This window comes from Globicephala melas, chromosome 3 (genome assembly GCF_963455315.2).
Source record: "Globicephala melas chromosome 3, mGloMel1.2, whole genome shotgun sequence".
NCBI lineage: Eukaryota > Metazoa > Chordata > Mammalia > Artiodactyla > Delphinidae > Globicephala > Globicephala melas.
Window position 1 is genome coordinate 8,436,393 of NC_083316.1, and position 27,850 is coordinate 8,464,242.

Genomic DNA, 27,850 nt, shown 5'->3' on the forward strand with positions numbered 1-27,850 from the left:
TGCCTAGCAGGGAGCTGGATGGCAACTCTCATCCATCGTTTTTTATTAGCTTTTAGAAAAAGCCACAGATTCAAAAATTAAGTCTTTAGCTTGATATGATTAGGTCAGTCATTAAAACCTTATTTTAATCTCAAAATTTCTCATAGTGCAATATATGAACATGACAAATTCATCTGTATTAAGACAGAGATAAAAGTCCAATTAAGGTGGGCTTTACCTGAGTTTACATTTCAGGCTCTTCACGGTTTTGCCATATTATTCGTTTTAGAGGATGTGCTCAGTTCAAGGCCGGAAGGCCATGCCTGATCTGTGAGCTGGTCCCTGGATAGCTCTAGGTTTTTACTAATAGTTAGCACATTACTCTACCATCCAAATTCTTCAGGTCCTGACCTGTTGTTAAAATTTTTCTTTATGCACATGTTAAAGGTTAAAGTATTTCATACATTAACTTTTCCTACTGAATTTGTGTTTCAGATGAATTTCAGGATTCCTTGATTCATCTTCTGTAAAGTGAAAATGAAATCAAATGATCTAAGCATTTCAAAGCAAATTTCTGGATGTGAGCTATTTTGAGAAAGTTTGCCCTTGGCCTTGGCTACACGTACTTGTTCAGCCACTCGAGCAAGCTCCTTCTCGCCTCATCGATATAGGGCTTGTCTTCAGGCAAACAATCTTCTCTCTTGCGATGCACGAACCCGTGCGTTTGCCCAGAAAACGTTTTAATTTGATATTCCACTTTGCAGTTTTCTTTCATCTTCTGAGTCAGCAAAGAGACCTGGTTGGCAAAAGATTTCATGATGATAGGACTTCAACCCTCTAGCAATATTTTCCATTCTCCAAATCTTCCCTGAATGCTTATCAAAGAGCTTTAACATCTGTGCTTTAAATTAAGTTCCATAGCTATCATGAATTTTTCACTTTTAATTTTAAAATCGGCACAGTCCGCACCTCTGACAAAGGAGAGAATTCAGAGCGATATAAAAATGATACATCAGGGGACTTCCCTGGTGGTGCAGTGGTTAAGACTCCGCACTCCCAATGCAGGGGGCCCGGGTTCGATCCCTGGTCAGGGAACTAGATCTCACATGCGTGCTGCAATTAAGGAGCCCACGTGCCACAACTAAGACCCGGTGCAACCAAATAAATAAAAATAAAATACTTTTTTTAAAGATACATCAATTATTTGAAATTGTATTAATATATTTATATATTATTCAATATATACTTCAGTCTATTTGCATATACCATATTCAATGTATTCAATATGTAATTCATAGATTCAGGTATAAGTTGTTTAAAACATATCAATAAAATATATCAGTTATGAATAACAACAGTAATTTCTAAACAACTGCTTTTGAACCACAGTTTCCATCTGCCTTTTCCTTATCAACATACTGGATTTAACATAGCTGTGTCTTCACTACTATATATAAAATAGATAACCAGCAAGGACCTACTGTATAGCACAGGGAACTATACTCCATATTTTGTAATAACCTATAAGGGAAAAGAATCTGAAAAAATATATACATATATATGTATATATATATATTTTTTATGTATAACCGAATCACTGTGGCGTACACCTGAAACTAACATGACATGGTAAATCAACTATACTTCAATAAAAAAAAATTTTTAATTAAAAAAACAAACAGAGCTGTGTCTTTAAGGACAGAGATCTTATGATAACTCATGGGTTCCACGCGGAGGGAGCATGGGCAGGGAAGTAACCAGCCATCCAGCCATGGCAGGAGCACTTAAGGGGTTACAGACCCCCTCAAAGTCCCCGATAAAACACACCTTTAAAACTTTAATGTTGAAACGTATTTGGAGCAACAAATGAATCCTTCGGGATGTTTTCCCCAAAATGTCAAGTCCTGCCATTAAACACAGAGACGAGAAGAGTTAAGATGCCAACTTACCTGCTCTAGAGGAATCACAGCATCGTTTTCAGCAAAAATGAACAACGTGGGGTTCTTTAATTTGTACACGTCTTCAGAGTCTTTGATGATGCCTGGAGAATGGGGGCGGGACAGGGACACAGGGTATGACTCCCATACATGTGCCACAGAAAACGATGTGAGTTAGATTTTTCAAAGGAAAACATATGCTTTGGGGGTTTTGTGTCTCTTCTTTTTAGCAATTCCACAAAAGTGGCCTGTTCTATAAAACTGGGCTCAAAGAGGTTACTGAGTCTGAGCTCCCTTCTCTCTACCTCACTCACCAGGAATCAGGCCATTAAATGACGGCTGTAGACCTGGCCGGCTGCTTGGCAGGTAAAGATACGCAGCAGCCTGAAAAATGCTCCCTCTTGGGACGTGTCTTCATTTACCAAGAGGTGATAACTTTCTAATCTGGACCATCTGACCACCGCTGTTCTGGAAGTTTCTCACAGTTTACTCAAGCCCCAAGGTTCTGACGTCAGGGTTTGATGGGGTATTTGTGCTCAGAGGAGACCACGTGTGTGAAGTCCCTGGGCACGGCAGCGGGGCCCAGCAGGTCATTCATAATAATTAGTTTTCATCCTTCTAAAGTGCCTTCAGAATTTTAGAGATCATTTAGTCAAAAGCATGTTGGACTTTGGGGATTCAGACAACTTTGAGTGTGCCCACTCCTATAGGAAAATAAGTAAAAGTTTCAAACTCCACTGTCATTCTGAGATGAGAGGAGTTCTAAAGAAAAGATTATTCTGGGCTTCCCTGGTGGCGCAGTGGTTGGGAGTCCACCTGCCAATGCAGGGGACATGGGTTCGCTCCCTGGTCCGGGAAGATCCCACGTGCTGCGGAGCAGCTAAGCCCGTGCGCCACAGCTACTGAGCCTGTGCTCTAGAGCCCACAAGCCACAACTACTGAGCCCGCATGCCACAACTACTGAGCCCACGCACCACAACTACTGAAGCCAGTGGGCCTAGAGCCCGTGCTGCGCAGCAAGAGAAGCCACCGCAAAGAGAAGCCCGCGCACCGCAAGGAAGAGTAGCCCCCGCTCGCTGCAACTAGAGAAAGCCCGCGCTCAGCAACGAAGATGCAACGCAGCCAAAACTAAATAAATAAAATAAATAAATTTATTTAAATAAAGAAAAGATTATTCTGGCACTTGTCAAAGACGGTAAGGAAGGTTTTATTCGAGGAGACCACGGCAACAAGGGTTTGCAGTGAGGGAGGGACACCAAACTCAACCCCAAATGCGAGGACAAGTGGGATTTTCCACCGCAGAGCAGGATGGGGGCCGGTGGATGGAAAATGACTAAGGAATCATCGGGCTACGGGGATTCTGGCCAGACAGTATTTGACAAAGCCTTTGCTGAAGGCAGGCCAGGTGACAAGGCATGGGGGGGGGGGAACAGGAGGAATTTGATCACATATCAAGGATGGGGAGTTCTCGCTAAACTGACCCAGTGGGCCAAGGAGAGAGCCCAAGGTCGGGACCTCCTCAGAAAGAGGACTCACAGCGGAGCCTGACTCAAGGGTGGTCATAGAGAATCCCAGTCAGTACGGAGGAAAAAAAAATGTTTTCCATTTCCTGTTGGCAGTATAGCAAAGCCAAGTAAGCCGGAGAGCCTCCCCTTAGCTGTAACTCCTTTCTAGAATGCAGGGAGCCACGGGCAAGAGGGCCACGCTTTCCGCCCTATTCTGTGAAGGCCACGTTAGGTGGCTGCACAGCGCTTTGAGGCCCCTGGGCTCCAAGTCCCGCCCGGCTCCGCAGTCGCGCACTGCGCAGAGGCGGCCACGAGGGGGCGCCGGCGAGCAGTCCACTCCGGAGCGGCTTGTGCTAATTCACACAAAGGCGCCGCGAGGGCTGCCAGCCCCATTGTGCACAGCGGCAACCGGCAGCTTGCTGCTGCCTTTGAGTAAGTAAACAGGTAAAGGGCTTTTTTTTAATGCTAAAAGTAAGTGAAAATACCGCAGTGAGGAACCATTAAGCCAAATAAGAATCATTAGTATAACTGTTGGATATACTATCATGAAAGAAAGCCAAGGTCGGATGTTTCCATATCCTCACTTAGTAACCATTTCTATACACAGATATAATGTTCTTATGTCATTGGTGTGATACATTTGGTTTGTTTGCATGAAATGTTTATGTTGCTATTTACATTTTAGAGTCGGTTTTCCCTTTCCCTGTTTTCATATATATACACATATATGCATGTGTATATATAGTGTGTGTGTGTGCAGGACTGCATGCATGCATGAGTAGTTGAGAATTAGTCATATCTTCGAAAAATCTTTTCACAGCTATTGCTCATAAAAATATTGCTTGATATTAAACATCATCACAGAAAGAAAGTTATCCCCTTCATCCTAGGTTAAGAAATTGAGACCTCGGATTAGGGGATTTCCCCAAAGGCACACTGTCGGGACCCAGGTTCCCTCTGGTTAGATATTACATACTTCCGCCTCTACCTTCAGATTTTTAAAACCAATTCCTTAAGATAGGCCACCTCTGCTCCACTGGGGTTTGTGTTACACCAGGACCCTCAGTTTGGGAAGAGGCTCGTGGCCTTTGTCACTCAACCCCTCCTCCAGTTTTCATTGTGTAAAAATGCACAAGGCAGGTTTACCGTAGATGGACACCCCTGCCCTGAATTCTGGGTATTTCATCATCATGTGATGGACAGCAACTCCACCCCAGCAGAATCCCACGACGCCAATTTTCTTGGCATGACAACGTTGTTTCAGATACTTCAAGACCGCGTCAACTTCTCTAGAATGAAAGAAAAGTTATTCAAGGGGAATTCCCTGGTGGTCCAGTGGTTAGGACTCCACACTTTCACTGCCGGAGCCCGGGTTCAATCCCTGGTGGGGGAGCTGAGACCCAGCAAGCTTCTGGCACAGCCAAAAAAAACAAACGAGGTATTTTGTGGCCCCTTGAAAGTACACTAGGCAGCAAGCACTAGTGGTAGCAGGGCTTTCTCAGCAGCTGTTCCTTGAGGTTCTGAGATCCCCACTTTCAGAGCTCCGTCCTCACCACCTCCTGCCTGGGTGACGAGTAACAAGTGACATCTCTCCCCAGCAAGTCTCCCTGCCAAGCCCAGCCTCTTCCAACCACCTGACAGGGTGGCACAAATCAGACCATCTTGAGCAACAGCCTTCCACAGCCTCAGGAGAGATCAAGGCCCAAGGCCACACCGCGGCTCTAGGGCTTGATCCCAAGATCCGGCCCCAGGGAGCTCCTTCATCTCCTCTCTCTCAACAGGGCGCAGCCTCAATCAGGAGGCAGCTCCCCAGCTCTGTCTGACTCAGCACATTCCATCTCCCTGCCCGACACCCTAACTCTGCATCGCCTGTTTCCTCCCATGCCCAAAGAGCACGGTAGTATTTGGAAAGCCACGAGGAAGAGGCAAGCCCGAGGGGACGGGGAACAGTGGCTCTGGCCTTGCAAATGGTTCGTTTGCAAATTGGTTGTCTGGAACTCATACAGCTTCTGCAACTAGAAGCACGATGCCAAAATAGAGGTAGTGCTGCAAGGCCGGCCCGGAAAGTTCTGCTGGATCTGATAAGGAAGAAACGCTGTCTGTTTGCAATTAAGAAAAAAAAAAAAAAAGGAGAAAGCAATTCTATTGCACGTTCTTTTTCTTTTAATCGTAAGATATCTTTGAACACATTTAAACATATGTATCATACCATTCTGTGTGCAAGTAGTTATTTTCATAATGTTAGAAGAGCTGTAATTAAGTAATTCTGCAAAATAAAATGGAATAAGGAATAGTTTTTGTCATTTTGTTTTTCAGTTTTTCTCGAATGCTTTGATCTTAAGAATAACTGCCTTAACTGGAGGGGACAAGAAGGAAGAGGGCATTTCTATAAACGTTCTTTCACTGACTCAAGTGAACCTATCTTCCTTTTGTTGCCGAGTATATTCCCCACTTTCCTGGGAACACCAGAGCTTAGCTTTGGATGAAACTCCCTTCCCCATGCTCGGTCCATATACTTTGGGAGGGTCAGTTCCAGGAAGGGAGTATGTGGCTCTGGCCTGGCCAATCGCAGCATAGCAATCTCTAGCCACAACGATTGGTTCAAGGATGGACTTGTGACCCAGTCATAACCATCAGGACAAAACGAGAATTTTGCTGGTTTGCTGGGAAAGGAGCCCATGGGAGGCTGGGGCTGCTGCAGCCATCTTGCCACCCAGAGGCAAATGCTGCCTGACAATGGGGCGGGCATCAGACAAGGGTGCTGAGGGATGTTGGGAGGTCGAATCCTGGGGATACCTTCTGAGCTATAGACCAACCTCTGCTTGAAGCCAGAAATTACCTCTTTTCAGTACTATAAGCCAATAAATTCCATGAATCCTTAAGCAGTAACCATTCAAGATGGGTTTTCTTTCAAACAAAAGATATTTGACTAGACACAAGGACTTTAGTCTAATTTCCAAGTTAGTGTCTCCATTTTATGTCTCATTTTGATTTAAAATGTGTGGCTCTCCTTATCCCCTGTGGAGAGGTACCTCTGGGTGCTCTAATGCCCTCCAGAAAGGATCACCCTGATTTGCGCTCACAGATAGAAGGCAGCCCCACAAGGCTTTTCCTCAAAATGTCCTAACTATTCCCCTCCACGCAAAGCTGAATTTCATATTCACATCACAGGTTCTCGGGGTCTCTTGTGTTTCTACTTGTATTTTACTCATAACTTCTTGCTTCATTTTGTTTTTCCTGGGCTTGCAGTCTGAGTCCCTGGGAGGGAGGCCTGGAAATGGATAAAGGTGTGGGAAGTTGGGTCCCCAGTGATCTCAGAGTCCACCCTGGGGAAGGCAAGGGAGGAAGCAGGGCAGAGAGAGAAGCTGGGCTGTGCTGTGATGTGATATGGGAGAGGACAGCATTCAGGAGGATGCCTGGTCACGGTGAGTCGGGGGCTAGGGCTGGGGGACCCTTTGCCCTGGGCTCAGGTCTTCCTGTTCAGGAGGAGCTTGGCACTAGAGAACATCCCTGCCTCTTTCCCCACTCCATCCTTATTCCTCCAGACCAAGAAGAGGGGATCTGAGTGGCAGCTGAGCCCTCTGGTCCTTGCTTCTGGACTGACTGGAGCCAATTTAATAAAAGGCTGCAATCCTGGGGGATCCCCCCCTTTTCTTTCCACAGTTCCCTGGACCCCGGCAAGACCACAGTCCTGGTCTGGTGGGTCTGGTCTAAAGACCCAGTTTCCCCGAGGCAGGGGGTGGGAGGGTGGCGGTTTTGGGGGGGAGGGGATGGCGCTTGGGGCCTCAGTTTCCAATCAGCGGAGTAGAAGTGGGGCTGACGTGTTCTCTGATCTCTCTTCTCTGCCTGTTGTTTCAACTGGTTCTGCAACCAGAGGGGAAGGAGGGAGTGTTGATCTACGGACCCCTATAGCCCAACTGTCAAGGAAAATGGGACCCCCGGGTACTTCAAGGAAGCTCTCTCAGCATCAGTGCCACGAAGCATTTCCCAGAGAGGAAAGCAAGTGAACTTACTGGCCAGCAGGGTACTTGTTGGTTTCTAACCAACCCTCCGCTGCAAAGACTGTGCTAAACGAAATCGGTTTCCTTTACGCCTCAGGAAGGACTCTGCGAGCTGTGGCCTCTGAGGTCGTACACGGCGGGAGGGCGGGCAGGTGGGTGGGTGACCGAGGAAGCCAGACCCTCCTCTCCCTCCTGCCTTTTCCCCCCGGGGCCCTGGGGCGCCACCAAGACAGCCACGCTGGCTGGTAACGTACTTGGGACTTACTTATCGATCCTTCTGGCATCTCTTGTCTTCAACCACTCCGGGAAGGTGGACCAGTCCCCTGAGGGGTGCCATGGCTCCTGTCCTACAAAGAAGTCTGGAACAATGGTTCTGTAAAATAGGGACATGCATCCTGCTTAGTTTCAGAACTGTTGGGACTCCATATTTGCTTCTGTTCATTAAGAACTTGTCACGTTGGCGGTTCTGGACCACAGGAGAAGAAAGGTAGTGGTCACAAGGGCCAGCTGTGATCGCAGCAAAGAGGCCAACTGGCTCCAGGCCAGAGCATCTCAGATTTCACAACCGAAGGTGCAGGGCCTCTGGCAGCGGGCTGAGAGCCCAGCCCGTCTGAAATGCCGAGGCCCCGGTCGTGCACACTCCCCGCTAGCTGTGACGCCCAGGACAAGGGTTCCCAGGCGGCGAGGGCCTGGGCGGGCGGACACAGGCTCCCCTCCTGCCCCTGAGGAGTCGCACCTCTCAGCTGGCCTTTCGCATTAGCCTCAGGCCAGAGGGCACACCTGGTGAGCGGCCCAGTCACCATGACCATGCAATTTCCCAACCTCCGCCCAGGATGCCAACAGGGCACAATGTCCTGCCCCGAAGGTTTGGTCTCATGCAGGCTCTAAAAGGGGCCGCGGAGCAGACACGCCAGCTTGCGGGGTCCATGTCAACCTTCCTTCCGCACCAACCCCGGGGTGGGGCAACGCGGCCCCCGCCAGAGAGCCGGTTCCGGAAGTAAAGGTCACGGCCATGGATGGAGGAACACAACCTCTCCTGCAGGGGTGGGAGGAGCACTGAAATCTGGGTCAGAAGAATCTAAGTTCAGGTCTCTGTACTGCCCCGTTCTGCCCTGAAACCTTAACAAGTCACTTAATGACTTTTAGCCTCTTTTTCTTGATCTAACAGAGCTGTGCACCCTCAGAGGATTATTCTGAAGGCAAAATACTTAGATAAGGGTGACAGGCTTTGTAAGTCACAGGCATCTTTACTCATTTTTATGTTCCGTCTCCAGCTAATGGACCCACCCAAGACAACGGAAGCCACCGTCCCATCCAATCTCCTCGATGCAGCGGGTGACCTGGGGCAACTGAGACCTCCGCCTTCATGCCCCGGTTTCCTAACCATCAAAATGGGAACAGTGACAGCCCCGCCTTGTCCGGGTTGTTGGAAGGATGACGGGCAATTACCCAGGGAACGCCCTAGGGCCCCGGTCTGGCGGAGCCAGAAAGCAATCAGGGCTGGCTATTGTTTTCATTACTGGTATTGCCCTTGGAAAGTTAAGTTGCCTCATCCACAAGAAGAAACGTGAGGGCATGAAAAAGGGAAAAATCAAGTGGACGTCCTCTTTCCAGTCAACAGGAAATTGCATCACACGGCAGTGGGGGTGCTTCCTTTCAATGGGTTTCTCTTTGTAGGAAAACGAGATGGATGCACGCTTTGGTTTTCAGCTCCTCTTTTTAAGAAATAAGAAAACAAAGGGAATTGGGGTGCACCACACTCGGGGCTCGCTGAGTGAAGCTGGGCTGGCAGGGATGGCCCCTCCTCTCCCTCCTCCGTGCTTTACTGAAGCTGCTACCAACAGCACAGCGGTGCGGGGCAAGCAGGTGACAGCAGTCACCAAAGGTGGCCATGGTCACACAATGTGACAGAGACAGCCTTTGGGAGCTGAGGTCTCACTCTGCCAGTTCTGGAAGCCAGTCTAACTCACATCAGGCCATGACAGTTCGTGTTCAGACCAGGATAACTACGTGTGCCCTGTGCGTGAAAGCTGACCCCAGGTGGAGATGCTTCAAGGGCCAAGTAATGGATCCATTTCAGAGCTGGCGAGTTCTGCCCTAGGTGTCCTGTACCGGTGTCTGCGCAGGGCCTCACATCGGGAAATAACTCTCCCAGCGTCCAACAAGTCTACAGGGCTAGCCATCCTAGGAGGACCTGAAGCCCAGACATTGGGTTGGGAGCAGTTGGCGTATGTGACAGTCTCCATTTACCTGCACTACATAATGTACATCAGAATATACTCAGGGTTTTTTGGTTTCATTTCCTTTGAAGGGAACAAAATACAGAAATTTACATGAATTTAAGCAAACAAAAAAAAAAGGAGAAGAATTTTATACGTACGTGTATCCATTTCCTGCAATCATGTCGGCCATATACCTGGTATTGGGCAATTGCCAGCCGAATATATCTTGAATGACAATCACAGCTTTGCCAGCGTCCACGGGGGATGCGGTGAGATAAGCCTTGATGTGCTCAACTTGAACTTCACGCCCCAACCCTCCGTACTCTATTCTATGGCCAATGTCACATGGACAAGGGTGAGCTTCGTTAGCCATTGGAGATGTTTAAGTCAGGCTACAGAGAGACACATGCATTACACTGAGTGGGGCACATCCCAAGATTATAAACAATGAGAAAACTAAAATCAAGAGTACAGGAAAAAATTAATTTAAACTATACTTACAGTGTATTCATGCAAGAAATCAATGATACTGGTTCTGGGTGATAAGATTAAGCTAAGAAGAATCCATTCCCAGGCTTCCCCGGTGGCGCAGTGGTTGAGAGTCCGCCTGCTGATGCAGGGGACGCGGGTTCGTGCCCCGGTCCGGGAGGATCCCACATGCCGCGGAGCGGCTGGGCCCGTGAGCCATGGCCGCTGAGCCTGCGCGTCCGGAGCCTGTACTCCGCAACGGGAGAGGCCACGATGGTGAGAGGCCCGCGTACCGCAAAAAAAAAATAATAAAAAAAAAAATCCATTCCCATTATAAACAGTAGAAATAGCAGAGTGAGTGAAACTAACAAATAAAAGTTAAAATGGTGGAGCTCAGAGGGAAAAGAAAGCAACCCCCCTCCCCGGGTGAGAGAGGAAACTGGAGGTCAGGGTCAGGGTGGCAGGAGCAGATGTGAAGGAGCCAGGGTGCTGGGGACAGGGCCAGACCCAGAGACAGGCCCTCACCTAACCAGTGCTTAGGACTCTGTGTCCAGTGAGGCCTTGGGACCCCTTGAGACAGGGATTTGTAACTGAGACTTTCCCACACAAGGTCTGAGCCCTCAAAGGTTCATATTTAGCAGACAAAATTCAAAACAAACAACAAAAGAAAAAAGAAAAACTCTGCCAACCAAGCCTAGGAATATGGTAAGGAAGCCCAGGAAAGGAAAAAAGAAACCATGAAAAATAAAATAATAAAATAAAACTGGAAAATAAATGAATGTAAAGTCTTCAGCAACAACAACACAAAAACCAATCCCCCCAATTTGCACCATCCTTTTGAAGTAGGAATACCTAGGCTGAGAAATTGATGGAACAGTGGACCCTGGGCAGGGAAATCCCTGGGCGCCTGGCAGAAACAAATGCAAGACTTTCACAATCCAGGCCGAAAAATGCTTCCCACTGAAGAGGTGCTTACTACAAATAGCTTCACAGGAGGAAGTGCTCCAAATAAACACTCGTCAGGAAGACTGATGGTGGGAACGGGGGTAGAAATGAGGAAGAGACCCAAACACACTTGACCAAACAAACAGCAGGAAAGGAGAAGAAAAAGAACAGTAAACCTATCAACCATAAAGCAAAAAATAATGTGGGCTGAAATGAATCCAAACAAATGTAAATATATTAAATTCACTGTTTGAGACAGATTCTCTAATTAAATTTTTGTTTTCAATTCAAAGAGGTTTCCTTGGAAAGGAAAAACTAGGAAGCCTGAACCCAAAGATAGAGATCTCTTCATTAGCAATTAGAGAATCTACAGTCTTTTCAAGCGGATGTGAACAGCTACCAAACTGCCCACATATTAACCCACAAGTCAACAAAAATTTTATATAAAACGTGTTATATTAGCACAATGAAGAAATGATAATAAACATCCAAAAGGTTTAGAACCGAATTACAATGAAAACACTGTAGCGAAAAGTTGAAGCAATACACTGGTCCTTAGAGAAATACTGATGCCCTAGACTGCAGTCAGAGAGAAAAACACTTTCCCCTACCCTCTTAGGTTCAGCACCGGAGGGCCTGCGAATTTAACCGACAAAAGTCAGATCAACAGGAGAAAAAGCATACACGTTATTAATATTTTTAATTTTTAGCACACAGTGGTTTTGCAGAAAAGAAGTGAAAACCCAAGAAGCAGTTAGACACATGGTTTATACAGCATTTTAACAAAGGGTGATAAATTGTGGAGGCATGACTGGGAAATATATGGGGAATCTGGTGATGAGAGTTGCTCCCCTCATGGGGGAGAGGGAATTTATGCCCTAATTTTAGGCAGAAAGGGGGAGGGAGAAAAACTCTTTTGGCATCTGCTGTTTCCTAATTGCCTTCAGCTCAAAATAATCAATGCGCCGAAGTACCACGTTTGAGGAGCGCATCCTTTGATCCTCTTCAGTTGCGTGTATTAGACAAAAGGGAAGAATGGAGATAAGTTAAGCATTCAATTCAAGAAGTGAGGGGAAAAATTAGAATAAACCCAAAAGGAGAAAATGAGATGAACATAAACAATGGAGAAACAGAAAGTGATTAAAATCTGATTTTCGAAGTTATAAAATAGGTATATCCCCAGCAAACCCGATCAATAAAAAGGAAAGAATGATAAAGAACACATAACAACAACAACAGCAGCATAACGATATGTGGAATGAAAAAGGTGACGTAAGTACGGATTTTTCCCTTTAAAAAAATCACCAAAAAATTAGTATGAACAACTTTACGCTAATAAATTTAGAAACAGGAAAAACTGACAAACATGCAGAATGAGAGGAAAAAATTCCTAACTTCAAAAATGTAAAAGAAAAAAAAAGGTGATGAGACAGCTCGAGATTAAAAGAGATTAAAGAGAAATGAAATCAAATGCACCATGTGAATCTTGACTACATCCTCGTTCCAAGTTAAGAACCGCTACAAGAGACACTTGGGGAACAAGTGAGGAAGCGAATATGGATGATAGTGGATATTACGAATTAATATTAATTTTCTACGGTGTGGTAATAGAAGTTATGTACGAGAACGTTCTTATTTTTTAACTATGTGTGCTCAAGTTGGGGATGAAGTATCAGCATCTGCAATTTACCCTCAAATCATTATAAAACACACATGCACAGACATACATACAGAAACATAAAGCAATTATGGCACATTGCAAACAACTGTTGAATCTAGGGGATCACAAGTGTTCATTTTCTTCCGGTTTTTGAGGAACAACAAGGAACAGTGTAGTTGGAACAGAAATATCAGGGAGAGAGCGTGGTGGGAAACACTGCTTTGCCCAGAATCCTCCAGCAGCTTCCATCTCACACCGAAAAAGCCAAATTCTTGCCACGAGAACGGTAATGGTGAAAAGAGTGAGAAAGGTCAGGGTCTGGATAGATTTTTCAGGTGCAGCCAATTGGTTCTGCTGACAGATGGCACGCGTAGGATATTTAACAGAAAGGAGTCCGTGGTGACTAGGTCTTTTGCTTGAGCAACTGGAAAAGGATGGAATGTCTAAGTGAAAGGGGAGAGTGCCGAAAGAGCAGGTTTGAGGAGACCAGGACTTCAGGCTGTGGCATAAGCAGTTTGAAATGTCTATGAGACATTCACATTCCTGTCCAGCGGCCAGCTGGATAACAACGCCCAAGTTCAGGGCAGGGGTCCAAGCTGAGGATATGCATTTCAGAGTGATCGGCATACGCAGTGGAACCTCATTATCTGCAGATTCTGTATTCATGAATTTGCCTACTTGCTAAATTTATTCGTAACTCCAAAATCAGTTCTTGCCGGGCTTTTGCATCACCCACAAATCTGTGTAGAGCCACAAAAAATCTGAGTCACTGAGATGCACGTTCCCAGTCAAGGTCGAGCAAGGCTGTGCTCTGTCTTCCTGTATCAGCTCTCACGCTGTAAACAAGTGTCCTTCTCATGGTCTATTTAGTGCCACACGTTTGGTAATTTTGTGCTTTTTGTTGGTGATTTCATGGGCAGCGCTAAAGTGCCGTCTAGTGATCGAAGTGCAAGAAGGCTGTGATGTGCCTTAAATACGTGTTAGACAAGCTTTGTTCAGGTGTGAGTCACACTGCTGTTGGCCATGAGTCAATGTTAATGAATCAGCAATATGTAGTAAATATATATTGTGTTTCTTCATACAGAAACACAAACAAAACAAGGTCAAATATTGATGAGTTGATGGAAACGTGACCAGAGGCTCGCAGGAACCGACGACATTTCCCTGTGGTCCACTAGCAGCTAGTTCAGCATTCACAGCAACTTTACCGAACATACCTTCTGTGAATAATGAGAATCAGCTGAACACAGTATTTACAACCTCGAGAGTGAATCACATCATTCAGGAAATAACAATAAAGAAGAATGCAGAAGACGGAGCCCTGGGGTCCTTCAGTACTTAAGACTTCCTTTGGGGAGGTAAAAAGGGGCTAGTGACTGTGTCTGAGAAGGACGGGCCAGTGAGAGAGGAGGAAACCCCAGGTGTGGTGTCCAGGAGCCAAGCCAAGGAAGGGCTTCAAGAACAGGAGAGTGGGGCTTCCCTGGTGGCACAGTGGTTGAGAGTCCGCCTGCCGATGCAGGGTACACGGGTTCGTGCCCCAGTCCGGGAAGATCCCACATGCCGCGGAGCGGCTGGGCCCGTGAGCCATGGCCGCTGAGCCTGTGCGTCCGGAGCCTGTGCTCCACAACGGGAGAGGCCACGACACTGAGACGCCCGCGTAGAGCAAAAAAAAAAAAAAAAAAAGAACGGGAGAGTGTAAGCATAACGGAATCACTTTGCTGTACACCCGACACTAACACAACATTGTAAATCCACTATACTTAAAAATGAAAAAACGTGTATGCACCAAAAATAATTAATTTTTATAAAAAAGAAAGAAAGAAAGGGAGGGTGTAGACCATGCAACATTCTGCAGGAAGACCCGAGGGTGCAGACAGGGTTGCCCACCAGGCTCTGCACGGTGGAAGTCAGGCTGAGGGCGTCCAGAACAGGTTTGCAGGAGCGGGGAGGGCGGGACTGCCGGGGGCTGAGACAGAAGAGAGACAGGGAGACAGGAAATACAGAAAGCTCTCTCTAGACTGTCACCAGTCCTAAAAAAGAGAGTGAGCAAAAGATGGAGGGAAGATGTGGAAACAAGTCTTTTTTTTTCTTTTTCTTCATGGAAGAAATGTCAGCATATTGGCTTGTGGATGAGAATGTACCACGGAGAGGGAACCAGTGGTCTCTGGAGAGAGAGGTGAGGCCAGCACAGCAGAGGAGGCACTGGGCAGGTCCTCCCACAGCCCTGGGAGAGAAGGCAGAGGGTGAGGACACAGACACAGGTGGGTGGGTGCTGCCAGGAGGGAGGTTGTGGATGTTCCCACCTGCCTCTGTTTGCTCAGAGAACTAAGAAGCAGAGTCAACAGATCAGGGTAGAAGGAGGAGATTGGAAGGGAGAATAGAAGTGGAAAATGAGGGCCCGGAACATAGGCAGGGTCAGCGAGGCCGTGTCCCCCAGCCAGGTCCAGCTACAGGGTGCAGGCAGGGAGAGGCCGGCAGAACAGACGGGGCTCTGCCGGGTCATGACAGGGGCAGGAAGGCTCTGTGACTCCTCAGGAGGTGGGATGGACACCAAGCAACCCAGGTGAGAAAACAAAGCCCTGTGAGTCACTGCCTACCACACACAGAGATCCTGTCAGCCTCCTTCAAACGTGCGAATCCCATTATGGGGGCCCTGCACGCATGACCTCATCTAAACCTAACTGCCTCCCAAAGGCCCCGCCTCCCAGTACCATCTTCAACATGTAAATTTGGGGGACACAATTCAGTCCATAGCAGTAGCTAACTGTAAAAAACACTTATAAGAAAATGGGGGAAAATTGAACTGACTGGATATTTGATGATATTGAGAATCATTTTAATGGGGGGGGGAAGGGAAGGAGGAATAGTGTTATAACAGTGATGGGTTTTTTTTTAACGAGTCCTTATCTTTTATAGCTACGTGCTGATGTGTGTACTGGGACTTTCCCAGTAGGCTGTGGAGATTGTGGGAGAGTGTCTAAGTACTGACAGTACTGGAATTGGGTGGTTCAGGAGCGTCCATTGTACTAGTCTCTCAACTTTCTTTTTCTTTTTAAATTTATTTATTTAATTTATTTATTTTTGGCTGTGTTGGGTCTTCATGGCTGCACGCAGGCCTTCTCCAGTTGCGGCGAGCAGGGGCTACTCTTCGTTGCGGTGCACGACTTCTTACTGTGGTGGCTTCTCTTGCTGTGGAGCATGGGCTCTAGGCGCACGGGCTTCAGTAGTTGCAGCACGCAGGCTCAGTAGCTGTGGCTCACGGGCTTAGCTGCTCCGCGGCATGTGGGATCTTCCCGGATCAGGGCTTGAACCCGTGTCCCCTGTGTTGGCAGGTGGATTCTCAACCACGGCGCCACCAGGGAAGCCCCTCTCGACCTTCATACACGCTTGAGATTTCCCACAACAAAAAGCTTTCAAACTTCTATTAAATTTTAAACACTGTAAGATAAAAGTCTCCGTAAAAAAGTGAGAAAACAAGATACGAACTAAAAGAAGAAATTATTTTCAAAGCAGAGGCCATAGTATCCAGATAAAATATATGAAGAATTCTTAGAAATTAACAAAACAAAGACAGCCCCAATAGAAAATGCTCCAAAGATATGAGGCAATTTACAAAAGGATACACCTGAATGGCCTGTAAACATGTGAAGAGATACTCAACCTCACTGGTATTTAAGGAAATTATAACAAGAACAAGACACCATTTTACCTCTTGCAGATTGGCAATAAGTCTATTAACACCAAGAGATGGTGCCCAAGCAGGGAAACGGAAGGGAGTGTAAACTGATACACACTCTGGGAAGCAGTTCAGCAAAGGCAATGAGGAATACACCCCCCACTGGTGTATTCCCTAGAGAATTTCACACTCGTGTGTGTGTGTGTGTGTGTGTGTGTATGTGTGTACACACAGACACATGCAGTGGGTATGCAAGCCTGTTCTTGCCACCAAAATGTGGCAACAATTGCAAGCAATATAACGACCATCAGGAGAATGAGATACGTTGCCATTTATTCATTGTCGTGGGTTGAACTGCGTCCCCCAAAAAAGATACTGTTCAAGTCCTAACCCACAGAACCTGTGAATGTGACCTTATTTGGAAATAGGGACTTTGCAGAGGAATCAGGTTAAGACAAGGCCATCCTGGTGAAGGTAGGTGCTAATCTAATTAATGGCTGGTGTCCTTAGAAGAAGAGAGAGAAATCTGGATACAGACACAGACACACATGGAGAGACAGCCTTGGAAGACACAGGCAGAGTTTGGAGGGGGTGCGTCTACAAACCAAGGAACACCACGAATTGCCAGCAGCCACCAGAAGCCGGGAGACAGACAAGGAAAAACTCTCCTCTACAGGTTTCAGGAAGAGCACGGCCCTGCCAACATCTGCATTTCGGATTTCTGGCCTCCAGACAGTGAGAGAATAAATTTCTGCTGTCTTAAGTCACCCAGTTTGCGGTAATGTGTTACAGCTAATACACTCCTAAAAAGAACATTACATAGCAGTTCAATGAGCAAATTCCATAGATATTTATCAATACAGTAAATCTCAAAAACAATGCTATATAGAGAGACAATGAAAGAAATGAGATTGAGTTATGTGTAGTGAGGTGGATGGACCTAGAGTCTGTCATACAGAGTGAAGTAAGTCGGAAAGAGAAAAACAAATACCGTATGCTAACACGTATATATGGAATCTAAAAAAAAAAAAAAAAAAGTGGTTCTGAAGAACCTAGGAGCAGGACAGGAATAAAGACACAGACATAGAGAATGGACTTGAGGACACAGTGAGGGCGAAGGGTAAGCTGGGACAAAGTGAGAGAGTTGCATGGACATATATACACCACCAAACGTAAAATAGATAGCTAGTGGGAAGCAGCCGCATAGCACAGGGAGATCAGCTCGGTGCTTTGTGACTATCTAGAGGGGTGGGATAGGGAGGGTGGGAGGGAGACACAAGAGGGAGGAGGTATGGGGATATAAGTATATGTATAGCTGATTCACTTTGTTATACAGCAGAAACTAACACAACAATGTAAAGCAATTATACTCCAATAAAGATGTTAAAAAAAAGAGAGAGACAATGGTTTTTTGATGCTAAGTTAATACTAAAACCCCTGAATAATACATATTTTTAAATTAATTAATTTTATTTATTTTTGGCTGTGTTGGGTCTTTGTTGCTGCGTGCCAGTTTTCTCTAGCTGCGGCGAGCAGGGGCTGCTCTTCATTGCAGTGCACAGGCTTCTCATTGCGGTGGCTTCTCTTGTTGCAGAGCACGGGCTCTAGGCGCACGGGCTTCAGTAGTTGTGGCACGCAGCCTCGGTAGTTGTGGCTCACAGGCTCAGCAGTTGTGGCTCACAGACTCTAGAGCACAGGCTCAGTAGTTGTAGCGCACGGGCTTAGTTGCTCGGCGGCATGTGGGATCTTCCTGGACCAGGGCTCGAACCCATGTCCCCTGCATTGGCAGGCAGATTCTTAACCACTGCGCCACCAGGGAAGCCCAGGACAAAATGTTAATATCTTTTTTTTTAAATAAATCTGTGTCATGTGACTATAGGTGGCTATTACATTATATCCTGTACTTTCCAGAATGTTCTAAATGCTCATAACTAGAAATGACTAAATTTTAAGGAAAGAGAAATTAAGAGCTAGTCATTTGACCAAAGAAAACTTTGACGGTATTTTTCATAGTTTTGTTTCCATAAACTACATTATGGAACTATTATAAGAGAAGTCAGAACAATCCAGTATCAATAGCAGTAAACTTTATGTCCCACTGCACATTACTTGTTGAGAACTTATTCCTCAGGCTGATTTCTTACCTGGCTGTCCTATGAGGATGCGAGACCACAGAAAATAAGCAGCCTTGAATCTGAATCTTTTTACTTACCTTCGATTGCTATCCACTTTCCAAAAGGAATGTTTACAGCTAAGACAGCCACTCTCTGAACTGATCCTGAAAGGCCTTTCTCCCACAGAAAGGGGTGCTGGCTGGGAAGGCCTGGATGTGCCACACATGAAGGCTGGACTCCTGCCAGACACTTCACGGGGCACAGCAGCCAAGCCCAGCCAGTGTGTCCCGGGCCAAGGCCACAGTGGGCAGGGTAGACAGTCTCTCTGTGGGCAAGAGCCTTGGGAAACACACCCTTGACACTCTACTGATTGTACTATACGTAAACCTTCTGTATATATATTTCAAGATTTGGGCTCTTTTCCCTCCCAAATGACACATTTGTTAAAACACAATTTTCAGAAAAAAAGTAAAACTCAACTCCTATACAGTTACCAAAATGAATTCACATTAAGGATTGTACTTTACTCATATGATAGGAGGAAATAAGGCAGATGTTACCACTGGTCCTAAGGAAAAAAGAAAAGGGCACTAATTTATATGGAGTAGAGGGATGTTGAGATGAATTGTAAATGGAGACAAAACCAATTTTTCCACAGTAGGGGAGGAAGCCAATTAATTCTCCACCAGACAGGACAGAATTTACAAACCTATCAGTTACCCCCAACTTTCACAGAGCTGCAAAACAGCTCAAATACAATGAACAGGGCTAGAATCAGACAGCCCGGAAGGGTGGGCTATAGTAGATGGGTACTTTTCCATTGAAACACAGAGTTTCTTCTATGACATTATAAGGTCACAGTGAGGGATAAGGTTTCCTCCTGTAAGGGGATGGGACTGTAGGTCTGACATGTATGGTGGGGTCCTCATAAAATGTACCAAGAAGCGCTTTTCTGTATCATGTCAGGTGGACTTGGCAACACACTCCAGCCACCCTGAGATCAGATCTGTGGTTTCCACCAGTAACGCCTCCAGAAGTCAGAGCTCTCTTTATGACACGAGGGATGGCCAGGACACGCTCCAGCAGGGGAGACCCTGATGGGCACATTCTCTGTCAGTGCCACCCAGGATGCAGCACTAAAGTACATGTTTCCCCCATAACACCCCTGCAAGATCCCACATAATTGTGAATGACTACGAGACCCATCCCCTACAGACTGACTTTTCTGGCCCCTTGACAAAGATTCTCTCCTTGACCGAACTCTAGTCAGGATCCTCTGAACTCTCTTCTCAACTAGGCCCTGGCTTTTGGGCTTTGTCCAGTTTTAGTAAGAATCCTGCTAAGTCGGTTTAGCAGAATCCCCCAGCCACCTATCTGATTCTCTCCCTCATCCTCCATCATCCCCCAGGTGATGTCCGATCACCCTGGCTTGTCTTCTGCAAGAATCCTGTTAGGTCAGCTTAGCTGGAATCCCTTTATTTCCATCCACTGACCCCCTACTCTGCCCCTTGGCTAGAAACTCCCACTTTTCCTTATATTCAGAGTTGAGCCCAATGTCTCTCTCCTACTGCAAGATCCCCCTGGAGTGGTCCCTAACCCCTATCACGATGGTCCTGAATAAGGTCTGCCTTACCGTTTTTTAACAAGTGTCACGAATGAATGATATTTTCTTTGACACCCTCCAGTCCTCCTTCACACAGCAAATGCCTCCACAAAATTGTAAGTCAAAACCTACGGGGATCACTGGTGCGTGTTTGACCTGCAAATTCCAAGGGGCTGCTGTGTCCTCCCCCCTTTCCTAAAATGTACCATCCGGAGGCATTCTTTTACTCCAAACAAATTTGTGCTTCTTGACTTCTTTTTCTGAACCAGTTATAAGATCTGCCTGGTTCCCTCTTTAATGAATAAAATAGAATCTTTAACACACGTTCGTTTTTCTATCTGTATTAGTCATGATTTTGCCTTTTGCTGAAACTTATCTTTTAACTGTATAATTGAACATTTCCCTTTTCTCACTGGAGGGCAGAAGGCGAGAAATGGGTGGTCAGGTATGGTTGAGCTAGTGTGGTTTCCTGCTTTCATACCCCCCAGGATTTAAATAACTCAGAAGTCACACTTCCCAAAGCAATGAAGATCTCCAAAAGAAATAGGGAAGAAGATTTTGATAAGTGAAGGGGATTGGTGTTGATGGGAATGCAACAAGCAAAGAAGTCTAGGAATAAAATGCTGGCAGCCTCAGAGATTTAGAAACGGAAACACCTGAAAGGGCATCGAAAACAACTACAGAACCTCTAAGGTGGCTGCAGGGGAAGGCTGGGGGTTTCCTTTACGGGGTAAACACTGTAACTTGCATGGCAATTGATCTTCCATCTTGCAGCAGGGAAGGCAGGGCCCTCCTTATCCTTAGATGGTTCTGTGAACATCAACTCCTCCAATTATTTTTATTTTTCAGTAATCACGGTTGTGTTTTCCAAAGGGTACACGGTCTTGACAGCATTAATTAGAAAACTAGATGGGATGAAGCTAGATTGGCCTGTGAACTGCCAATCAAGTGGCTGCCTCTGGCCTTTTCTTGGACTGTTGTGAGGCCTGGATGGCATTCCCCCAGATACCCACAGGGCTCACTTCTGACCACCTTACTTTAAATGGGCTTTGAAAACAACAGGTGGCATGTCCATCAGCAAGTAGCCCTAAATCGCAGTGCCCAGCGTCAGCAAGGCCTGGGACAGGCCACCGCTTCACCTCCTGACCCACATGGCCGAGTGGGAACGGTACAGTCTCTCCTGGCAACACGGACCTAGTATACAGGACGCTACACGCCTAGACCAGACCCTCCTCTCTTTTTTTTTTTTTTTTTTTTTTTTTTTTTGCGGTACGCGGGCCTCTCACTGTTGTGGCCTCTCCCGTTGCGGAGCACAGGCTCCGGACGCACAGGCTCAGCGGCCATGGCTCACGGGCCCAACCGCTCCCAGGCATGTGGGATCTTCCCGGACCGGGGCACGAACACGCGTCCCCTGCATCGGCAGGCGGACTCTCAACCACTGCGCCACCAGGGAAGCCCAAGACCCTACTCTCTTAACACCCATCCTTAATAAAGGCTGCAAAATGTGGAGAATGAGCTGGACGCAGATACGCTCATTTTTCCCCCATACTTTTATATCAGTAGTAAGAACTATACGACCAAAATGTTCAACTGTAGGAAAACGGTTACAAAGAGTATTTAATGGCACGGAGGAAAGGATCAAGACATAGTGTTAAATGGAAAAAAAGGAATACAAGTTTATATACAGTATGATTTCAACTGTCTATTCAAAATGTATGGCTAAACAATACAGGAAAATATACCAAAGTAGGATGGCGGGGTTGCTTTTCTGCAGTGACAATGTACTGCTTTGATAAAAGCTGGTGTTGAAAATGGACTTTAATAGGTTCATTACCTGTGCACATGGCAAAGACCGCCTTTGCCTCAAGCAAACGCATGCGCAAGTTAGAGCGGAGCGGACCTGCAGCGCGATCCTGGGCTAGCGAAGCGCACGTACCTCGTCCAACTGCCTGAAGGACGCTGTCCTTACGCGCGGAGGACGCCGGACCGGAGCGGGCAACGCCGCAGCCCCGCGGGACACAGGGGAGACGGTCAGGGGCAAGCCGAGGGGGAGGCGCCTCCTTCGGGGACGGAAGTGGACGCGGTGACGGAGGGCGGTGGGATCCCGGTGGACCAGTGGCTGTCCTGGATTCCCGGCCTCCGGGGAAGGCTGGAGCCGGAGGGAGGGGCAGGGAGGGGAGGTCGGGAGGAAGAGGGAAGGAGGGGAGGAGGGAGACGGAGGGAGGGGAGGGAGAGAGAGAGGGGGGAGGAGAGGGGAAGGGAGACGACGAGGGGGGGAGGGAGACCGGGAGGAGGAAGACAGTCCGCCTATGAAATTTACATGTGCGCCTGTCTCCTGAGACCTGTGACTTCTTTACTGTAAATCAAAATTAGGCTATTTTAAACAGTAGATGACTACATATTCATACTTGACCTCCTTCCCTCCGCCGCCACTCCATATTTTGTCTGGTCACCTAACATTGTGATAACCAATTCAATTGGCTACAGAGAAGGGTTAAGAAAGAAAACCGGAAGAAATGTTGATTAGGAAAATAAGTGACAGGGGGAAAAGTAGCAGCAGCTTCTTGACGCCACAAGAATTTCACCACAAATCTCATGACCCGTGAGATAGAGCCTTACTAGTTAAGACGCTTCCAGTTGGAAAAGGCGTGAATTCTGATTGAGGGTGACTTTTTCTTAAGGGATCTTTTCTGCAGAGGGATGGCAAATCAGTAATATAAAAAGCCTCGAGGGGTAAGGTTTGTGAGACTTAATCTGATTGTTAAAGGGCAGTTTTCAGAAAAAGGTAAAATCATGATGCTCACACAGATATAAAAATGACCTGTGTTGAAAACTTTACAGTACTCATTAATTAATAAGAAAACGAGGCAGATGTTAAAACTAGTTCAGAAGAAAGTTTTTAAAAAGTGCACACATATGGAGTAAAGGAATGGTGAAAGGAAAATGCAGACAGAGGCAAACTGGCTTTTGTTCCACAGGATGGGGAACGAGGTCAATTTGCTTGTCTGTCATCTACCTACAACTTACAGAATTGTGAAACAGCGACCAGACATTGGAAGACAAGAATCAGATAGCCTGGATGGTGACCTCTAGGCAAGCATAGGTTTCCATCGAAACACAAAATTGTTTCTATTAGACTGTTTCTAAGCATCTTCCAGCATCTTGGAAGTACCAGTTACATGGAAAGACTAATGTGACTGATTACACATCATTTTTCTCTATTTGCTAAATTTAGCTCTCCAAGTATCATTCCTGACATTAATTAACACTTATTAACATGAGGGATTTCATATTCACAACTCTATGCCTTGCCAAAATTTGCCAACTCAGCGTTAAACTTATGCACGCACTTAAAAGTAATTTTTTAAAAAGTTGCCTCCAAATCAGTCTCAGTTGGCAAAGTTGTGCAGTGGATTCCAATATTACGAGACAGCGCTATATTATAAAGTACACCTCTGCTACAACATTCAAAAACGATTTATATCTACTGTTTTCCCACCTATTTTCCCAAAACTATCTCCCAGACCCCTCTCACAGTCTCCTCTTTGTCTTAACGTGCACCTTCCCCCTGAACCTGGCTGGAATCTCCGTTGTCCTGCCTCTTCCTCCCTGTGGTCTCCCCAATTTGGGGAGAGGGCCGCCCTCTCTCTTTCCATTTATGCAAATCCTTTCCAGCTTTCAGAATTCTTCTTCATGAAGCTTGCTTAAGTGCTACAGCTCTTGATTTTCCTTAACCTGCACTCCTAAAAAAAAATGATTCCTTTGGCATTTTGTACTACAAACTGGGTCACTGGATCATGTAACATCTTCTAGTTGATGAAAACCTTGCTTTCACAAGTGTAGTAACCTGCGGTTTCTCAAGGCAGGCTGTGAGTGTTCTCTGCTCGAAACACCTGAGTGCAAGGAGAGGATGCCTCCTGTGTCCATCTCCTTGCATTAAACCAAAGACGTGTCCCTTCTCCTTAGACTCGTTTTCCTTAACTATGAAATGAGGGATTAGACTAGATTTGGTTCTCAAACTTTAGCACGCATCAGAATCCCCTGGAGGGTTTATTAAACCACAGAGTGCTGGACCGCAAACAGAGCCTCTGATTCAGGAGGTCCAGGGGGAACCTCAGGAATTTGTGGGTCCAAGATTGTGGGTGATGATGCTGGTGTCCCTGGTCCAAGGACCATATACTTTGAGAATCACAGTGACTAGCAAACCCACTTTGCTGACCATCAAAACCATCTAGGGAACTTGTAAAATTCAGATGTCCTGGGCTCAGACCTACTGAACCAGAATCTTACAGGGTGGCACTGGGGAAACCATATTTCAAAAAAACTCCCCAGGGGCTTCCCTGGTGGCTCAGTGGTTGAGAGTTCGCCTGCCGATTCAGGGGATGCGGGTTCGTGCCCCGGTCCAGGAAGATCCCACATGCCGCGGAGCGGCTGGGCCTGTGAGCCATGGCCGCTGAGCCTGCGCGTCCGGAGCCTGTGCTCTGCAATGGGAGAGGCCACAGCAGTGCATACCGCAAAAAAAAAAAAAAAAAAAACTCCCCAAATGACTCTTACGATGGACCAACTTTAGGACCCAATTGAACTAGATAATCTGTATAGGCCATGTCAGTGTCAACCTTCCATGATTTTATGTTATAGGTTCAGCAAGGAAAGCCTGGCTGGAGGAAGGCAGGTGCAACTCTCAGGATAAAATAAATCTTATAGGTCCATCAAACTAGAAACATACAAGAAAAGGGAATCCTGGGAAACATAGATCAGCTTAGCCCAGTGGGCACATCGACAAACCATCGCACCATGGCTGGGTACCCTTCCAGTCCTCCCCAAGGCAAAGGTGTTATCCTGCTAGAAATACACCGGTTTAGCATTAAACAGAACCTTTCACGTGCCAGTTTGAAACATCTGCAACTGAATTACTTCACTGCCTTGGGATTTCTCCAAAATAATGTGTAGGTAATTTTTAAATATCTGAATAAGTCAAAGAAGTCACCAAAGTGTTACCACCCAGAACCAACGGAGGGTGGGCCCTAAACATAAATTCTTGCTTCTATCTTAAAACGTACAAACTGCTTGCAACACCCCAAATGGCATTTTTTTCACCTTCACCAGTTTTAGTTCCAAACTCCTCTGGAAAATTCATCACACGTTAATATTTAACTCTAAAAAAAAATTTTTTTAAAGCTCTATTCTTATAGAAACTCTTAGCATAAGTGAACACTGGGATTTCACAGAGTTCCTTAATAAAGAGCTGTGACTCAGCAGTCACAGCTGGTTATCCCTCCAAAGTTATTTTATTTATTATTATGAAATAAGGGACTAAATTCCAGGAACTGAGTGAACCCAAGCTGAATTAACAAACCGGGCAAAGTTAAACAAGACCGCAGACTCTGCTAAAGCCCTGTATGAACACTGACCTTGAAGGCAAGGTCAGGAAAAGTATTCCATGGAACTGCTCCTCTAAAGAAATTTTGGAACAAAATCAGAAGTGCTGGTGTGTTTGAGAACATCTCCCAGGAATACCTGGGGGAGAGTGTATTGCAGTTCATCTGTTCCCATTTCTGGGGCGGTGTTGCTGACTCAGCCCCACCCCTTGAATGCAGCTGCAGGTAGCCAGCTGGGAAAGCACTGAGTCCTGGGTGCAGGGCAGGCATTGCTGCTGAAGGCAGGTCGGAAGGCTGGGTAGAAAAGAAAGCTGGTTTCTAGATGATTCTTGAGCCATTAAGCCATCTTGTCACCCCCAGACAGAAAGCCTAAGTTAGCTTTTTTTCACTTTTTACTATGAAACTGTACAAATATGCAGAAAAATAGAAAGAAAAGCTCAGTAAAGTCCCATATTCCCCTGATTTAGATATAATTATTGTGACTATTTTTGCAGTTTACTTCATTTCTTTTTTTTTTTTTTTTTTTTTTTTGCTGAAATATATAGGTTATAGACAACATGACATTTCGCCTCTGGGATTTCACACCCTCCGACAGTGTCCTCCCACATTGTACAGGGTTGGTCCAGTAGAATACAGAAGTAGTGATGGCCTGTCTCGTCTGGAATTAAGTTACAAAAGACACATGGCTGCATCTTGCCTTCTCTCTCTCCCTCTCCCTCTCATCACTTGCTCTGGGGGAAGTCAGCTGCCATGTCGCTAGTAGCCCCATGGAGAGGCCCATGTGACAAAGAAAGCCTCATGGACACAGATCCCCAAGCCCCAGTCAAGTGTCAGATGACTGCAAACCCCACCACATCTAGGTGGGAGCCTCCTGAGAGACCCTGCGTCAGAACCACCGGCTAAGCCAGTCCCAGATTCCTGACCCTCAGAAACTGTGCAAGATAATAATTTCTACTGCTTTAACCTGCTAAAGTTGGGGCTACATTGGTAGTACAGATAGAACACATTTGGATACCTTTGCAGGCGGGGTACTGTGACAGAAACCCAAAATGTGGGAGTGGCTTTGGCACCAGGCGGTGGGCTTTGTTGAGAGCATCGGTAAATGCCTGGAGCACCTTGAAGAAGCTGTGAATTAAAGAGTCCAGGTCGTTAAAGATTCAGGTCAGAGCTTGCAGGAAAGTGTCAGAAACTGGAGGAAGGGATCCTGGTGATGCTGTTGCCTGCAGTCATGTGGACAGAGGAAAATGCAACCGATGAACTCGTGATCTAGTCAAGGAGATTTGGAGCCAAAACGTTTTCAGTGCTGCCTGCTTTCTGCTAGTTGCTTATAGTAAGATGCCAGAGGAGAGAGAGAAATGAACGGAAGGGTCGTTAAGCAGAAAGGAGCTGGGACTGGAAGGTTTTCAGCCGGGCCAGATGACAAATTATGCTAGAATCAAGGAATGGCTTCCAAGCAAAAGTCCAAATTCAGGGCCCTGCCAGAAAACCTGTGGTCCAGAGACAGACCCTAGGCTGTGCCTGTAAATAATTTTTAAAAGATTTCAGAAAGATATAAAGCCATACCCCATAGTCCTTTTGTCAGACAAAAGGCCCTCTAAGGAGAGTAAACGTGTGCCTCGCTGCTGTGGCCCGAATGCTTGTGGGCTTAAAGGTGTACCTCACATGTGAGGTCACAAGAAGTCGGCAGCCTGGAGGAGGGCCCTCACCAGAACCCAGCCATGCTGGCACCCTGGTCTCAGAATTCCAGCCTCCAGAACTGTGAGGAATAAATGTCTGTTGTTTATAAATTACCCAGCCTGTGGTGTTTTGTTACAGCAGCCCCAGTGGACTAAGACACTCACAGACCCTCTCAATCAAAGGATGGTGCTCCTCAGGGCTTCCCTGGTGGTCCAGTGGTTAGGGCTCCACGCTTCCACTGCAGGGGGCATGGGTTCGATCCCTGGTCAGGGAACTAAGATCCTGTATGCCAGCGGCACGGCCAAAAAAAAAAAAGAAAAACAGTGCTCCTAGAAGCTTCGGATCATTGCCCCTCTGCTGTCTGCAGAAGCCCTATCTATGTGGAGAAGGGCTCATCTCAAAGAGATTTAGGGGTGTTGACTTTGCCTAATGGAGTAGATCCCATGGAGATTCGCAGGAAATCCATAAAGTTTTTATGAGAATTATATGTACAGAATCATTACCAACTTGGACTGAAAGGGACAGAGCCAGTACAAAATAAAAAGAGGTCTTTGGACCCTCAAAGTGCTACTGGCAGGAAGCAGGCTGAGAATATTACTCAGCTGCTAACACATGATACCTTTCATGTTACAGCATGATACCTTTCCTTTCATGGAAAAGGAAGGATGACTCACAGGGAAAAACC

The 27,850-nt window shown here is 46.3% G+C and overlaps 1 protein-coding gene and 1 long non-coding RNA gene across 4 annotated transcripts; one reads left to right on the top strand and one right to left on the bottom strand.

Moving 5' to 3' along the window:
* CMBL (carboxymethylenebutenolidase homolog) lies at positions 1-22,268 on the bottom strand. Of its 3 annotated transcripts, none has more exons than XM_060295652.2 (6): positions 21,945-22,268; positions 9,803-10,036; positions 7,688-7,795; positions 4,568-4,710; positions 1,929-2,020; positions 1-775 (listed from the first exon to the last, which is right to left on the bottom strand). In XM_060295652.2, the coding sequence occupies exons 2-6, from the start codon at positions 10,015-10,017 to the stop codon at positions 596-598; spliced, it is 738 nt and encodes a 245-aa protein (XP_060151635.1). In that variant the 5' UTR covers positions 10,018-10,036; positions 21,945-22,268; the 3' UTR covers positions 1-595. The 3 variants fall into 3 exon arrangements, with proteins under 3 accessions (XP_060151635.1, XP_030712426.2, XP_030712427.2); XM_030856566.3 differs by having other exon boundaries at positions 22,047-22,265; XM_030856567.3 differs by lacking the exon at positions 21,945-22,268 and adding an exon at positions 10,146-10,282.
* On the top strand, positions 22,015-27,488 carry LOC132597061 (uncharacterized). The gene is made up of 2 exons (XR_009563340.1): positions 22,015-22,140; positions 26,034-27,488. It is a non-coding gene; the product is annotated as an uncharacterized lncRNA (long non-coding RNA).
* Positions 27,489-27,850: the final 362 nt, after the last annotated feature.

Bases quoted from the DNA above. Each gene is read 5' to 3' on its own strand.
- CMBL (XM_060295652.2), bottom strand. From the start codon at position 10,017: ATGGCTAACGAAGCTCACCCTTGTCCATGTGACATTGGCCATAGAATA. The intron at 7,796-9,802 runs GTACGTATAAAA...CCTATTTTACAG, and splicing joins ATTGCAGGAAATGGATACAC to AACCATTGTTCCAGACTTCT. The intron at 776-1,928 runs GTAAGTTGGCAT...TTTGCCAACCAG, and splicing joins CTGTGATTCCTCTAGAGCAG to GTCTCTTTGCTGACTCAGAA.